At 39.5% G+C, this 16,742-nt stretch overlaps 1 protein-coding gene across 1 annotated transcript; it reads right to left on the reverse strand.

Moving 5' to 3' along the window:
* Positions 1–12,747: 12,747 nt before the first annotated feature.
* On the reverse strand, positions 12,748–14,118 carry LOC147428119 (RNA-binding protein). Its single transcript, XM_086496989.1, has 4 exons — positions 13,680–14,118; positions 13,391–13,608; positions 13,161–13,307; positions 12,748–13,064 (listed from the first exon to the last, which is right to left on the reverse strand). Exons 1-4 carry the CDS (start codon positions 13,739–13,741, stop codon positions 12,946–12,948), a joined length of 546 nt encoding a protein of 181 aa, XP_086353115.1. The 5' UTR covers positions 13,742–14,118; the 3' UTR covers positions 12,748–12,945.
* Positions 14,119–16,742: the final 2,624 nt, after the last annotated feature.

Consider the following 16,742-nt stretch of genomic DNA (forward strand, 5'->3'; position numbering starts at 1 on the left):
CATAGAGAAAATTACACAATCACTCACAATTGTGACTTTGGCCCCAAAAAAAAAGACATATCTAAGACTATGAGAGCCATATTTGAGTTAAAAATATTTTTGAAAAAAAAAACTTTTTGCATAAAATTATAATTTACTACTAAACTTGGACGAGTAAAAAATATTGTCAGTCTTTATGTAAGCAACATAGAAGTGTGATAGGCTCATTACACACCTATTGAGGGATTTTTCCAAGAAGTTTGAGTCTGCTCAAAAGAAACTCGGTCTACCATTGAGACAATTTAATAAAATTACACGTATTTTATCAAATTAGTTCTTAGAGATGGCCATGCAAAGACAACTCCAACACTTGGCTTATTTTCTCAAATTTTTTTATCTATTCATATTTTGTGTTGGGCGTGTTTCCTTGAAAGGGTTTTTTTGTTTAGATATTTAAATAGCTGTTTAATTTAAATTTTTTTGCAAAAGCCACAAAAGTGACCTTTTTTTTACACGACTAGTGTTAGTGTAAAATATGCTTTGACGCCAATCGTAAATTTTATTTCTCTTGTTCCACGAGTTGTTCAAAGAAATGAAAGTCTTTCCAATCAACAATTGTAGCTTTATTGTACTTGGTCAACAAGTCATGCAACACAAGAAGAATAGTGAGATGGTTCATCATTCTTCTGAAATTTAATTCTCTCGAAACCAGCATAAATTTCTTTAAAGGAGGGAAAGGAATTTCTTTCACGAGTTTACTGGCAATCGAAGGAAAAGAATTTTCTTTCATTCAAACAACTAATCTCCCTTGTCATGGAAAAAAACAGTCCCCTTACAAAATCAAGGTCCAATTTATCTCATCCCATATGCTTGTTCAGATAGTAAGTTGTGGATGAATATCTCTTTGTTAGTATCAAAGAAGAAGATAAAATATATGCGTAGAGGCTCTCTTCCTATCACCTCAAGACTTTCCCAACATATTTAGCACATACTTTCTCTAGAATAATCAAATGTCTTTAAGCATTCTTATTGCTTCAATTTCAACATTTTATATCGCTCTTTTTTTTTTCAATTATGAGTTTTTTTTTTCCAAAACTCACAATTGGTGAGTGAATTGTATTCAACCCAACATAGAATTACAAAACACCCTCAAGGTGAGGCCGACTGGAGGTGCTAAAGATTACAAGTTGGATGTCTACTGCCTCTCATCGAAGCTTATCATTATTGGCTTGACAAAGTAGGTGAACAAAAGTTTCTGGCTTTACTTATCATAGGTTGACAACATGGATTGGGTAGCCCTAGACTAGTCATTCGAGTTTTGCTTGCACCTGAGCATAAAGATCACCACTCTACTTTCTTGTAAAATCTCTGAGAAGCTTGCCACTTCAAGATCTCCTTCAAACACACGGCGGTTTCTTGCCTGTCATATATGATGTACCTAACAGTTTGAGTGCAAATGATAAGGGCATGATTTCCCAACTTCTTGCCTCCAGGAATAGATCAATCTTGAAGAATCCGATTTGCCATGTCCCTTTGATCCACTTGCAAATTTTCCCTACCAGGCCTCTAATCGCCTGGCATTCCATTGAATAGGTGGGCCGGATCCTCACTAGTTAGCTTGCACCCCAAGCATCAATCTGACACAATTCCTCTCTGTTGGATTTTTACGCTCATTGGTAGAGCACCCCACATTAACTTCCATAAAAATATCTTCATATATTGTGGCCACCCTGGCTTTCATATTATGTTCTCCATGACTTGTGCTCCCATCATTCTTCCGGCCATTGTCTCTTTCATATTTTTGGTGAGGGGGCTAGATTAATTATTGTTGTGTACAATTGCACGATATATATCTTTAGGATGGGGTTTCCATAAAGCACTACTTATGGGCCATCTCAAGGCATTCCAATCAAACCTAGAGCTAGTTTAAATTAAAAGCAAACAACTACATTCGTTTAAGTTTTGTCAAACTATTGGCAATTGAACAGCAAAAACATGGAGATTAATGTGTAGATGAATCACGTTGTGTATAACTAAGCATGATGTAGCCTAAAATTTGCAAAGATGTGCACAATTTGATCAACATTCAATCACAATGCACACATAAATTGAAATACAATTAGAGAGAGAGAGAGAGAGAGAGAGAGAGAATGTGACACCAGTTGAGGGCCATACTGTTTGGATCCAACTCCCCTTCGAAAGGACTTCGTATTAACGCTTCTCTTCACAATTGAAGAGCATTTGATTACTTGCAATTCTAATCACACTTCCCACTAATCAAATTAGAGAGGTGTGATGAGATCTACAAATATTAAATAAGAACTCAAGTTAGTTCCATTACCATTATTAATCACATAAGGAGTATAAGTGGCCATGGAGACTCGTATAGAACAGAGAGAAGATGATGAGCCTTGAGAAGATCATGGAGACTTTTCTTTATATTGAGGATTGCATGGAGTGTTAAGAGCCAGGAAGATAGAAGTACTCTTTCTCTCTCCAATGCAATCCCTTGTAGAAAAATGAGAAAGTATCTCTCTTGCGGTTCTCAATTTGAAAACAAAATGAACATGAAAGTTGTTTATCTTGTTGTTTCCAAGAAACTAAATAGCCCTTATGTCTTACTTTTTTTAGTTATTTCAAACATACTCACACTAGGTCCTTTGGATGCAATTTTCTATCTTCTTTTACCTTCTCTCTTGCATGGGAGGCTTGTGGACCATATCTCTTCTCTCCACATAGCTTTAAGTTGCATGTGCGGATTCTTTTGTATTCATAAAAATCTCATTTTTGTCCCATAAAATCTTGTTTGAATGGTTAATGAATTCCATTGGCACTTCTATAAAATGCACTTTTGGTACTCTCAAAACTTAGAATTTATTTTATGATCCATTCTATATTATTAGCCCTTTTATTATTTTATTTTATATTCTCTCACTAGAATGGCTAATTCTAAAGTGATAGTATCATTTAGTAGACCAAAAATTGAAAATTGATGAGATTACCTCATCCTTGAGATCATAGTTATACCCAACTATGCATATATACAAGAGAGATATTCTTGGTCCGAAGGCTTTTTGCTTTGGATCCACTTTCTACACATTAACATCTTTCCAGAGTAGATGACCAATCTACATTGCACTTGAGAGAAATTATGTCTCAAGTATGTCTACCCATTTAGCCCTAGCATATTTCTGTAGTATCTTGAAAGGCTACTTGGTATTTGGAAGAAATTTGTCTTGTAAGTGTGCCACATTTGATACACATACACCTAAAATATTTAAACAAAAGAATAATGTGTATGCATACTTAATCATCAAATAATAATGTAACATTTAATGGCCTAATAACTTATGTGTAGCGGAAATTAGCATGAACATAGTGGGCATTTCATTAGAGTAGATTCCTAATGAGAATTACAAGAGTGCTTGGGTGTAGAGAGCAACAAAAAGCATAACACCTAGTTAGATAGCATCGACAATACTTTCAAAAGCATAACACCTAGTTAGATAGCATCGAAAATACTTTCAAAAGAGAGAGCAATTAAGCTATTGACAACAGTTGAGGACCGGATTTTCATGGAGCCGGTCCCCCCTCCAAAAGGCTTTGTATTATGGTTTCTCCCATCAAGAGAGACATTGTACAATACAATTCTTTGTGTTCCTTCAAGACTAGCTAGTGCATTGAAGATGGAAACTTCATGCACTAAGCAAAACACTTAACAAACACAACTTGAATAATCCCCGTTCTCAGACCCAAGACCTCACACACCTTCGAAGATGGTGAGAGCTAGCAGGGTATGAGAGTAGATTGAGAAGAAGAAGGAGTATCTTACGAGAAAGATGTACATCTCCTCACATAATCACTCATATTAGCATAGCTTAGCTTAGTAATTAGCTTGGTAGAGAAGATGAGCATGCATTGAAGCTTGGCTCTTGGTTGGATTTGCATCCACATGCCAAGAGAGTGTTAATGTAGGCTTCTATCTCACAAGCTTGGAGTAGGTGATGAGCTCTCCATTAAAGCTTGGGAGGAGATAGAGTATTCTTTCTTCACACATGGTCAAGTGTGAGTGTGTGTGTGTGTGTCAATGCCAAGCAAAAATCAGCCCCCTCTCTCTCTTGGGCAAGCCCTTCCTGCTAAATTGGTCTGGCTTTTGCCTCATTGGACCTCCCCAAGTCAAGCCAATGGGTGTTAAGCAGCATAAGTGATAGCCTTCTGACATGTGTCCCCCTTTCCCCTTTTGTGAGAGCTTTAGGTAATTAAATAATTAAACTAAACTCTCATTGGACCCCTTTGCCTCCCGGCCAATAGGAATCAGGCAAGCCATTGGGCTCCTGAATGCTCATTGGACCCCTTGGGAGACTGCCCAATAGTCTTCTAGGAGACTTAATTCTCATTGGTTTCTTTTATTAAATGTTTTTAAATTAATTAAGCTAGATTTACTCTAGCTTAATTCTCATTGGTCCACTTCAAGGGTCATCCAATAGAAATTGGGCACACCTTGTGGGCATCTGGCCTAGGGAGCTGACATGTGTCCATCATTCCCTTTGTGTAAAGGGAGCCTGTGTGTGTGTGTGTGGCTTTCTCTCTCATCCCCTACCTTTAGGGCTCGCCCCCTCCCATGTAGGGATGTGCAAAGACTTTTAGGGCACACACAAAGCATCCAATTTTCCCTAGGGTTGACCTTTGGACACAACCTTTGAATTTTGGAACCTTAGCATTTTGGAAGTCTTAAAGGGCTGAACCTTAGGGTCTTTTTAGCCCATTGTTGCACATGGCTCTTTTGAAGATGGCCCCCCCTTTGGATCCCTATTTTCCCTCCTTTGGATCCCTTCTGTGGCCAGTCTGCTAGCTTAACCAATATTCTAGCTTTTTCTTCCCTGGCCTTCCCCACATTAAATGATCAGTTTAATATGAGAAAAATCATTTAGGAGAATTAGATATTGATTATTATGACAATAATATGAGAGAACAGATTTCAAAAGAGAGCAGATTTCTTTAGGACATTTTCCATGTAATACAATGATGTAAATACAATAAGGCTTTGTGTAACTCATTGTAGGTATCTACAAGGATCATTCTATCCTTTATTTGTGGTTTTTGCATCTATATAGCATCTTCAAAAGGATAACATTTGAGTTTAACTAGATACTTGCACAAAACCTTGCCATTACATAGAATTTTATCTTGTGGAAAAGGATATGCTCAAGTTGCAATATCTCCTTGTGTCCTTCAAATAAAGGAGGATCTTTTGATACTGGCTCTTGTGGTGGATCACCCTTATAGCCTTTGATTAGACACCAAGGAATGGCTCTTGTGGTGGATCACCCTTATAGCCTTTGAGTAGACACCAAGGAATGCGATATGGATCAATCATTGAGAGGAAAGTGTAATTTGATGAGTCGTTTCATTGATTAGCCTTTGAATTTGACAAGTTCCATAATATTTTCATGCTAGTTTAGCATAGTACTTTTGATGACATGTGAGCTTGCCTTGCCAACTTTTGTTCATAGTATGCCTTGAATGAGATTTGGAAAATTTCAAGAGAACCTAGTCATTTTCTTTGAACTGGAGGCTTGTCTATGTTTTTCAGCAATATCTTTGTGCTTTTGTTGTGCTATGGATATAGCCTTTTAATCTTAGCAAAAGCATCACATAAGTCACAACTATATTCATCAACAGCAAGAACTCTCCCATGTATTTTTAATATTGTGAGGAACCTTTATTTTGCCTTCGATTACCACAAAAGGTTCTTTACAAGTAACATTATGCACAATATTTTCATTTACATATTCTTTAGTCGTAGGTATTTCTCCCATTGATTGTGTTGTTCTACTTTTGTGACATAGCCTTTTAGTAGATCGAGCACACTTTGACCATTTGTTTGAGGATAATAGGCTAAAAAGAAATTGAGCCTTGTCCCAAGAATTTTAGATTCCTTTTCAAAAAATTACTAGCCATTCTAAAATCCCTATCGAAAACAATACTTATTGGCAAGCCGTGATAAATATTTGAGAGATGAAAAGTTGTGCCATATAGAGCTTTTGTAGTCTTTTTTATAGATATAAAATGAGCTTGTTTGCTAAACCTGTCAATGATTGTCCATATTTCCGTGTTCCCATGAATGGATTTTGGTAAGCCAAATATAAAATCCATAGCTATACTCTCCTATGGAGAATCAAGAAGTGGAAGTGACTATAGAAAACCAAGTTGGTTTCAAGGATCATATTTAACCTTTTGACATGTAATGCAATGAGATACATATCCTTGGATGTCCTTCTTCATAGTACGCCAAAAGAAATATGTTTCAATGGTACTCATTGCTGCGTGAATCCCTCGATGTCCAGCATAAGGTGGAACATGTGATTCATACATGACCTTATCTCTCAAAGAGGATTTGGTAACACATAGCCAAGAGCCATAGAGAAGATATCCATTATGAATCTTATATGGTTCTTGTATTCTCCCTAGAGCTAGGACGAACCTAAAACCTCAAAAATATGGTTCAATAGCATACTCATTCACCATAGAGGCCCGAGGGATTCACCATGGAAAACTTACCGCACCACATAAGCGCAGGGGACGGGGGTTGTTTACAAGTTACATAAGTGTATAAGTTAGGGGCAATCCCTCAATAATTTATCTCCCAAGCTTAAAAATAAGGGAGGGACGTATCATATTTATGGGGGGGGGAGGGGGGGATTTCACCCGAGTTGATTACTTGTAACGATTGGTCACCGGTGTGCACTACAACCCGGATGAATTTTGGGGAAGTTTTTATCAAGTCACACATCAAATCATAGATAATGGTTGATTTACACCACCTTTGGATGGCTCCCATCCAACTCACACAATCGCTTATGGTTTCTCCTTGCTTCTATTTGAAGCTGTAGATTTATACTATGGTGCTATGTTTGATTCCCATTTTTGAGCAAGCAACAAAAAATCTCGTTACCAAGGTTGGTAGATCAATAATAGATTCAGGAGGTATGGTCTGGAACCAAGTCAAAGCTTTTCTTTCTAAGGTGATCCCAAACCCCTCAAACTGAGTATGAAAGTCTGTTATGTTTTCAGCTCTCAAAACCTGTCTGAAGCGTGCTAAATGGTCTTACGGATCCCTTGACCCACTGTATTTTTTGACCCATTTTTGAAAATCAATGTGTTTGACTCTACGATGATGTTTCTCTATGTTGGCTGCTGGTGTTTCTTCCACTAAGCCTTCAAACCAGTTTCTTGGTAGGTGTGACTCGTGTGGAACTCTTCTTGTCTTGGTGTCACCCTTTCTTCTCCAATAAATGGTGGTTTCCACATTTCTACCCCAATTTCCATCATTGAGGTGACTTCCTCGGGCCGTACTTCCCTATTGATTGGCCATGCTACCAAACGCTCTCTTATTTGGCCCCAAGTTATGTTCTTTTTCAGGTATTGTACCCATAATGACTTCTTGAATTGAATATCCCTGGTATTTTGTCTTTTTGATCTCCTTCAGAGTCATCATAACATAGTTGTTGTTATAAAAATCTCCAAAGAGATGGATGGGAAGGTGTGTTAAGCCCTTCTCCCTTATCTTGAAAATATACATGATTTTCAAGGGTGTCAACATCTTTGGTTTAGCATGAGCAGTCCAAATCAAGTCCGTGATATTATTGTACGTCCAACAATAAACTACACGCCTTGGGTTTTAGAAGGTATGTGCTTCAAAGGTTTGGTTTCTATCAAGTTGTATCCTTCTAACTCTAATACTGGCGCTCCCTCTTTCATGGCCATGTTTGGAATCAAAGCATCAACCTCCAATCCCCATTGGTCTACTATGTTAGCATTTTGTATTTTGAAGTATTGCACCCCGTTTTGGTCCATATAGAAGGTACCTTGCTTGTTAGCCCTAACCTCCTCTTCAAACTTAACAGTGTGGTCATCTACCCTTACTACGTACTCCTCGTTAGGATCCAGATAAAAGTTGAGCTCCATGCTTGTTAGTCTTATAGAAGGTCAAAACGTGCTTGAACCTGAGAGATGTTCTAGTCCCAGATTCTTCTATAGATACTCTACTCTTAGTCTCTTGGTTGTATCCTTGATTTGCAACAAAATGGCATGACCTTAGGTACATAAAGACTTATAATCCTCAATGGAAATAAATACCTAGATTCTCGTACCAATACCAACCCGGTTCAAATAGTCAACTCAATTTGGTAATTTTTCAAAGAAATTTTTTATCTCCCTATGAAACCAAGAATCTATAAGTCAATCAGATGATCTCATGGATAGACAAGAACTCTTGATGCAAATTTTTTGCTTCAACCTTGTCAAAATAGCAACAATGTCAATCTGCAACCTATAGTTATAGAAATCTCAACTTCAAGTAGCAAACAATCTCGAAATGACTTCAAGTAGCAAACAATGTCCAAATGACTTTAAGTAGCAAACAGTGTCCAAATGACTTCGAACTTGCTAGGCTAGTTCCTCAAGGTGTCTCCCAACTTTCGAGACCAAAAAATGTCAATTTGACCTTTTTAGCTAGTAGTAGATAATTAGCACGCTTATTATCTACTAGGCCAAAAAGTGATGATTTTGCACTTTTTTTTGTCCAGCCTTGAATGAGGTTATTTCAATTTTTTCCCAACTTGGTCTCAATCCGCAATAGTTCGTGTATCTGCAATTTCAAACATAATTCTAGTGGTCATGCAAGTCAATTAATGTCCAAATCACTTAATACTTCACACAAGCACTCTATTACTTCCCTAGATCCAATCCCTTTTGAAAAAACTTGCAAACGTCTAAGTTTTAGGGCAAAAGATATTAAGCACGCTTATTATGTCTGCGGTCAAATTGAGGTAATTTTGTAACTTTTTTGGCTTGTACTAGTTGTTTGCACTCTAAGCAAGCTACAAAACAAGTTCCATGAAGTTTGGTTCAATTCAGAGGTTTCTAGGCCAAATTTTGTGTCTACATTTGGTCTCAAAGAGTTTTGAGTCTATCTAACAGTTTACAAGTCCAAATTCTACCAAACTTGAATCAAAGCCTCTTTACACTATGCTAACACCTATGGAGTTTAAAAAAGGTCAAAATTTTGCTTCCTCTATCTCCTAGATAAAGCGTGCTTAATATCTTAGTGAAGATTTTTACACATTTCCCAAAGTTTTCATCTCCCACAGTTGCAACAAGGTGTTTGAAGACCTGTCAGGAGGTTTGGTCAAGTTCCATTCAATGTTGAGTGTTTTCACTCCCAGTTGTCTGTTTGTTTAGAGAATGGACAATTTGGTATCCAAATGGAGTTATAACCACTTGTGCCTTCACAAAATGGTTCACTTATCATTTAAACAAGTTGTTCATGTGGAAAAAATTCAATTTCAAGCCTGAGAAAAAAAGGTGCTTATTATGTACAAGACAAAATCTTTTCTTTCTTGAGAGTTTGTTGGCATTCAAGTCTTATACAAGCTATTGCACACACTTTTAGCCAATTAATCTCACTTTTGCATGAATCTATCACTGAGGAGATAATAAGCTGAATTTCAATCGAACTTTGAAAATTTTCTCAAAATTTTATTTTTGACTTATTCGTCCATGTCAACATCTAGCATAATGCTGCATCTTTTCAAGGTGCAATAGCCACTTAAAGAATTGAAGTTCATCACCATAAGCCAACCAATATGGAACCCAACACAATCATTTTTCAACCACCCCTAACCAACAATCTTTTGTTATTTGCTTGCCATGTCAACATCTACATAATGCTACATCTTTTCAAGGTGTAATGGGCACTTAAGACTTAAAGGTCATCACCATAAGCGAACTAGAGCCAATATGCAACATGGGAAGTCTTTTAAAGTTCTAATGAGCAGAGAGAGAGAGAGAGAGAGAGAGAGAGAGAGAGAGAGAGAGAGAGAGAGAGAATTCTCTTTTAATTTTCTAAGGGCATTGTTGTCAATCTATAGCCCACAAAAAAACATCCCTTTCAACTTGTATGCCCCCCTAGTTCCCTTGTCACTATATGGCCAGCAATTCACTTTAGAAAGCATCAAGGGCTTTCATCTTCGCCATCCAAGGTGAACCAAGTTGAACTAGAGTGAACTAGGGTGAACTATGGGGAAAAACCCATTCACTATGGCAATCGAATAGTAAAGATCAAAACTACTCCATGCCCCCAAATTTGGGGCCTATATATCCCCTTTGGGCCCCAACCGTGTCCCATATAGTGATGTTGGCAACTACATGCAATACTTTGGCTAAGCAATGTGTCATGATATTGGGTTGTTGAGGTAGTGTATGATGCTGATTCCACACAAGAACCTCATGTAGATGTAAGGAGTACTCTACTACGAAAAACAAATTGAAGACCATCCATCCTCTAGTCCTTCGTTAGTGGTTTTAGGAGCTCTACATTCTTACAAAGGGGCTAGCATCAAGGATATGGCATACTCTTCCTCTAAGGCTTATACTAAATAAAGGTATACAATATCCAAAAGTCATAAACCTTGTGCGATTCACTACCTTCACCATATTGATTCTACAGATGGTTGTTTTTGGGTTGAGAGGACTAGGATATACCTTCAAGATATACTATCTTAAGAGACCTCATGTCACAAAAGGGTAAAAATATTGGAAAGAGGAAATTGAGCTAGGTTGATTTTTTTGCATGTAAGCAAATTGTCTCTAATACATGCTTCTAATATTAGGAGCTAAAACCACATTTTATCCCAAAATATTCATTATACACTACACTCGGCCTACAATCACTCAAACTTGTTACCCAACACAAATCATTTTTCAACATTCTAACCAACAATCTTTTGTTATCTGCTTGCCCATGTCAACATCCTACATAATGCTACCATAAGACAACTACAACCTATCAACAACAATGTGGGAGCTCTTCTAAATTCTAATGCACAAAGAGAGAGAGAGAGAGAGAGAGAGAGAGAGAGAGAGAGAGAGAGAGAGAGGATTCTCTCCGAACTTTTATCAGGTCATTGTTGCCAATCTATAGCCCACCAAAAAACACTTTCAACTTTATGACGTATCCCACCACAATATAGCATAGGGGCCCCTTTAGAGGGCAACGACTTTGATCTCCATCGTCTGTTTCCCATGTTGAACTATGATTGAATTGACTTTTGGGTGAACTAAGGACAAAAACCCTAGTTCACCATGTGGAGAGCAAAGATCAAATACGTTCCATGCCCCCAATTTTGGGCCCTATATATCCCCTCCAAGCCCCAACCCCATGCTATATAGTGTCAATTCTTGGAAAATACACGTAATGCATTGGTTGGGCAATGAGTCATGATATTGGGTTATTGAGCTAGTGTATGTTAGTACCAATGTAGATGCAAGTACACAACTATGCAAAGGGTCCTCGTATTGTGTGTTAATGTATGGATAGAGAACTAGATTTGACACTAAGGTTCTCACATGATAACATGTATATAAGTGGCTATATTATTTGCATGGGTTGAGAGTCAATGAGTCGGATCACATGAAAAGCAAGTGAAAGCTTTGGCTACAATAGATGTGTTTCAAAAAATGATGGTGGCAAGTGAGGAAGCTTGGTTGCACAAGCTACAACTTGATTTGAGATATGGAGTGTTGAAGCTATCAACATGTTTTATGATGGCATAAGCAACATATGGATCAAATGCAACAAATGTTGCATACAAGGATAGAAGTTATTGAGGTGCACTACCTTTAAATACAAGCTAAGGCTGTTAATTTAAGTCTATTGAAATGATTGATCAGGCCACTAACACATCTGACAAATTTCTTCAATAGTGCATCAACGCATGAGAGAGAATGTCAAGTGTGTAGCCCACTACAATGATAGAGTGATCTTCACTTGCACATAGTGAAGACCATCCATCATCTAGTCCTTTGTTAAATGTTTTAGCTCTGCATTCTTGCAAAGGGGTCAGCAACAAGGATATGACTTAATTTTCCACTAAGGTATACTACTGTATAAAGGTATATAAGTTCCAACACTAACATGCAAACCTTGTGCAATTCATTGCATTCACCATATTGATTCTACATGTGGTCTTTGGGTTAAGAGGACTAGGATATACCTCTAAGATATACTATTTTAAGAGACTTCATCTCACAATACTGAAGAAATATTGGTAAGGACATTGTGCCATGTTGATGTTTTTGCTACCAAGTGTTATTATTACGAGCCCTCGTTCCTATTTAAATCTCAATAGGAACCAAAACCACATTTTTTATTTAGGAAAGATTCATGGCCCATAACAATGATCACCCAAGGACACACGTAGACACTAAATCTAGCGGTCCACTATATCAATGGCCTAGAGTAAATGCACCACATGCACGCTAACTCTCCAAAACAGAAATTCAACCATGACCTTACAAATATTGCATGAGCACAAAGTTGTGACACCTTTTAATTCAGATAACCTTGGATGTCACAATTCCACAAAAGAAAGCAAAGTTTCAGAGCATAAACTCTGCCACAAATCTTGCGCAACCCATCTTAAAAAGCACCAAATGTGACTTGTCACCTGCAATTGACATAAAGACGACTATTCTATATGTAATGTTGAAATCCAAACACCATCTACTAAATACATGAAGCTTTCTATCAGTTAATGCTTGAAGGCCCTGTAACCTACAACCCTGCCTACACGAATGTGAGAAGCTAGATTTTCACTCCCATGCTGCTTGAGCATGCAACTGTGAAACTCCTTGATTGGGTTTCATTCCTGCAACCGTCTGAACTCCGTCATTAACACAGAGCTCTATATACTATCTTGCCCGTAGAGGAGGAATCAGCATTTTGATAACCAGATACAAGTAAAGCATTTAACAAGGAAAAACATGCATTAAATATCATGCACATACTCATCTCTAGCCATCTGCATAGAGAAGCTTCCATCAAGATAGCTACTTATTGACCAATGCCTCTCATTGCGAAAAGCGGATTTCTACATGTCCTGCAAATTTTGAAAGATGAGGGAATCATGGACTGCCAGCTGACGCTCCCAAGCTTGTGGATGCCACACCCTCCCACTCCCAAGCTGTGCCTGCCTCCTCCATCCCCACCATGCCATCTCCCCAACATCCACTTCCATCCGCATCTGCAAGAAACCCATGACTCACAATGAAAAATAGTCCTCTCTCATGGCTTATGCTAGATTCCAAAATCCTCTCATCCGAAAGGCAGCTTTACTTACAGTGATTGTAGCTCTGGCTTCTGTAGAGTCCTGATCTGTGTGTCCTTGTGTGGCGCATTGGCTCATCACCCATCACTAACAGGCGGGGATGCCGACGGTTTATGACTCGCCGCCGCTGTTGCAGGGCTGCCTTTGTGCCTCTGTTGCCTTTAAACCGTTTCAACAGAAGCACAATACATGATGAATGGAGCACGTGAAAAGGAGAAGACACAGAGAGGGAAAGAAGCTACCCTGGTCGTCAAGGTTTGAACTGCTTCTTTTTTTGGAGAGCCTGTGCGTTGTGAGGTTATCACAAACTCGACCAAACGATGGTGATGCTGAACTATCGAGCTGTGTTTCGTCATTTTCGTCTTCAGGCACAGAAGCTTGTTTGCTTGCGGCAGTAGCAGAAGAAACAGGAGATCTCTTGTCCAAGAATTCTGCAAGTGAGACTTGACCTCCTCGCTTCCTGCCAAAAAACGAAGCTTGAGGCCGCGAAAAGAACGAAAGCATCAGATCCTTACAGGCGTATAAAGGTACCCAGAGCTTGCAGAAGCGCAGACAAGGAGGGAGGCAACAGATCTCTGCCCTAACTCCTTCATACCGGTTCTGCAGATTTCAAATGTAAGACGTAGCCCGCCAAATAAGAATGAGAGAGAGAGAGAGAGAGAGAGAGGACTAGAGACTGGGAGAGTCTTGAACTCGAGACATATTTACCTACGGCTAGGCAGAGAGAGAGAGAGAGAGAGAGAGAGAGAGAGAGAGAACTTCTATAAGCATGTTCTCTTCAAAAAATGCTACTGCAACAAAGCCTTCCATTGCTTAGATTTTGATATTTTTACATTGACGTTAGAAAGGGGGAAGGGGGTATACACCCAGAACACACACAAGCGCCTCACAGACATATTACCATACTTTGGCTAGGCAGGAGAGAGAGATGAGAATCAACTTCTATAAGCATGTTCTCTTCAAAAAATGCTACTGCAACAAAGCCTTCCATTGCTTAATTTTTTATAGTTTTACTGACGTTAGGGGGCGTGGGTACACACACAAACACCTCACAGACATATTACCATACTTTGGCTAGGCAGGAGAGAGAGAGATAAGAGTCAACTTCTATAAGCACGTTCTCTTCAAAAAATGCTACTACAACAAAGCCTTCCATTGCTTAAATTTTTCTATTTTTACATTGACGTGGGATAGGGGGTACACACCTAGAACACACACAAGCGCCTCACAAACATATTACCATACTTTGGCTAGGCAGGAGAGAGAGATGAGAGTCAACTTCTATAAGCATGTTCTCTTCAAAAAATGCTACTGCAACAAAGCCTTCCATTGCTTAAATTTTTCTATTTTTACATTGAAGTTGGAAAGGGGAAGGGGATACACACCCAGAACACACACAAGCACTTCACTACATCTCAAGGTAAACACAACACCTTAATCCACTAGATTCACTTTCAAAATCCACAAAACTTCGCATGTTTACACATGTTTTCCTGCACCAATACGCACCCACACGCTTCACGAGAAGCTCCAGCACTTGTCACACACCCATGACTCCATCCCACGTTGTTGATCACACAAAATCTCTCTGTTTGTGTGTGTGTGTGTGTGTGTGTGTGTGTGTGTGTGTGTGTGTGTGTGTGTGTGTGTGTGTGCACGTACATGGACTTCGGTTCGGGGTTGCACTCAACTGCATCGCAATCGACAACAAAAGCAAAGAAACACGAGTAGCAGGAGGGAGGGGGAGTGGTGAATTGATACCGAGAAGGAGGGAAGCGAGCTTCTCATTTCCAAGTGTTTACAAAGCTTTCATGGTTTACATAGGGGAAGAAATGCTCTCCCTTCTCTTTAAAACTTACAGGCCAAAAGCACATTTTTTCTCAAAACCCTCTTATAGGGGGGGCTACATTTAAAAAAATAAAAGGTGGGATTTTTTTTTAACTTCTTGGACTCCTCCTGCTCGTTGATCTCTCTTTGACCCCCTTTTTTGCCTCCCTTTTATGTTCATTTTTAGCATATGTGATAGTTTGATGACAGCTTGGCAAGGCCCCTCAAGTCACCGACCTGTGAAGCACCTCCTTGAGGTCTCCTTTGGTTGTCATGGCACTGTGACAACCCAATTGATTCCATATGAGCCCGCGAGCACGGACAGTCTGGTGCATAATTCCCTTCTTCGTCGCAATTATAGTACTTGCCATGTAGTGGCCTTGGCCTGCCCCTTTCTCCTCTTAGTTGTCCTCTATCCATCACACTTAGCCGTAAGTCCTGTATTTGTTCAGGAAAATCCTGCATAGTTCGCTCCCAATTCTACGGCACAACTGCTACACCTCAGTTCCCATGGTTCTCCTCATGAGCAACATCCCTAGGACCCTGTGGCTGAGTAGGAACCACCGCTTCATAGCCTGGCACTCCCTACTCAATTTTCTTTTTGATTTTTCTGCTCTTTGCCTTCGCATTTGCTACCGCACCATTATAGTTTTCTGGACTTTTGAAATCTACCTTTTCTCTCACTTCAGGATGTAGGCACGCCATGAATTTGTCCAGCTTAAAGTAGTCGCCATTAGCCAAGTACATGGTTGTCGCTAACTCTACCAACAAGCTTCAAAACGATCCCAAAATGAACCAAATGCCTCACCTACATCTTACTTTAACACCTTCAATTTGGCATCCATTTCGACTGGGGATGCTTCTTTACGAAAGTCATGTAAGAACCGTGCCCGTAGAGCCGATCAAATAAGCCTCGGTTCACCTTCCAACGCCTCGTACCACACTTTGCTTTGCCGCACATCACCAATGAAAAAGTTTGCATCTTGCTGTCCTCATTCGGCATCCGCAGTGACAACATATACAGGTCAAAATCTGCAATCCATTCATCAAGACCCTCTTCACCTATAAAAACCAAACCATAGCTCCAAGACACTATCTTTGACAGTGCAAAAACTTGTTTTTTTCGTTCGAATCGGGAGCAGCCAGCGTGCTCCTCAGTGGGGGCACTAGAAGATGGAAAGGGGGAAGGGGGTACACACCCAGAACACACACACAAGCGCCTCACTACAGCTCAAGGTAAACACAACACCCCAATCCACTGGATTCACCTTCAAAATCCACAAAATTATGCTTGTTTACACATGTTTTCTTGCACCAATACGCACCCAGACGCTTCATGGGAAGCTCCAACACCTGTCACACACCCATGATTCCATCCCACGCCGTTGATCACACAAAATCTGTGTGTGTGTGTGTGTGTGTGTGTGTGTGTGTGTGTGTGTGTGTGTGTGTGTGTGTGTGTGTGTGTGTGTGTGCGCGTGTGCGTGCACAGACTTTGGTTCTCGGTTGCACTCAACCGCACCGCAACCGGCAACACAAGCAAAGAAACATGAGTAGAAGGAGGGAGGGGGAGCGGGGAATCGATGCCAAGAAGGGGGGAAGCGAGCTTTTCATTTCCAAGTGCTTACAAAGCTTTCATGGTTTACACACGGAAAGAATTGCTCTTCCTTGCTCTTTAAAACTTACAGGCCAAAAGCCCCTTACAATTTTTTTTCGAAACCCTCTTATAGGGGAGGCTACAAAAAAAAATAAAAAATTAAGGTGGGA

This window comes from Adiantum capillus-veneris, chromosome 23 (assembly GCF_014529385.1).
Source record: "Adiantum capillus-veneris isolate H3 chromosome 23, ASM1452938v2, whole genome shotgun sequence".
Classification (NCBI taxonomy): Eukaryota; Viridiplantae; Streptophyta; class Polypodiopsida; order Polypodiales; family Pteridaceae; genus Adiantum; species Adiantum capillus-veneris.

Coding starts and splice junctions, on each gene's coding strand:
- LOC147428119 (XM_086496989.1), bottom strand. CDS start 13,741: ATGAAGGAGTTAGGGCAGAGATCTGTTGCCTCCCTCCTTGTCTGCGCT. Junction 13,609..13,679: donor TGCGCTTCTGCAAGCTCTGG/GTACCTTTATAC, acceptor GTTTTTTGGCAG/GAAGCGAGGAGGTCAAGTCT. Junction 13,308..13,390: donor TTCAAACCTTGACGACCAGG/GTAGCTTCTTTC, acceptor AACGGTTTAAAG/GCAACAGAGGCACAAAGGCA.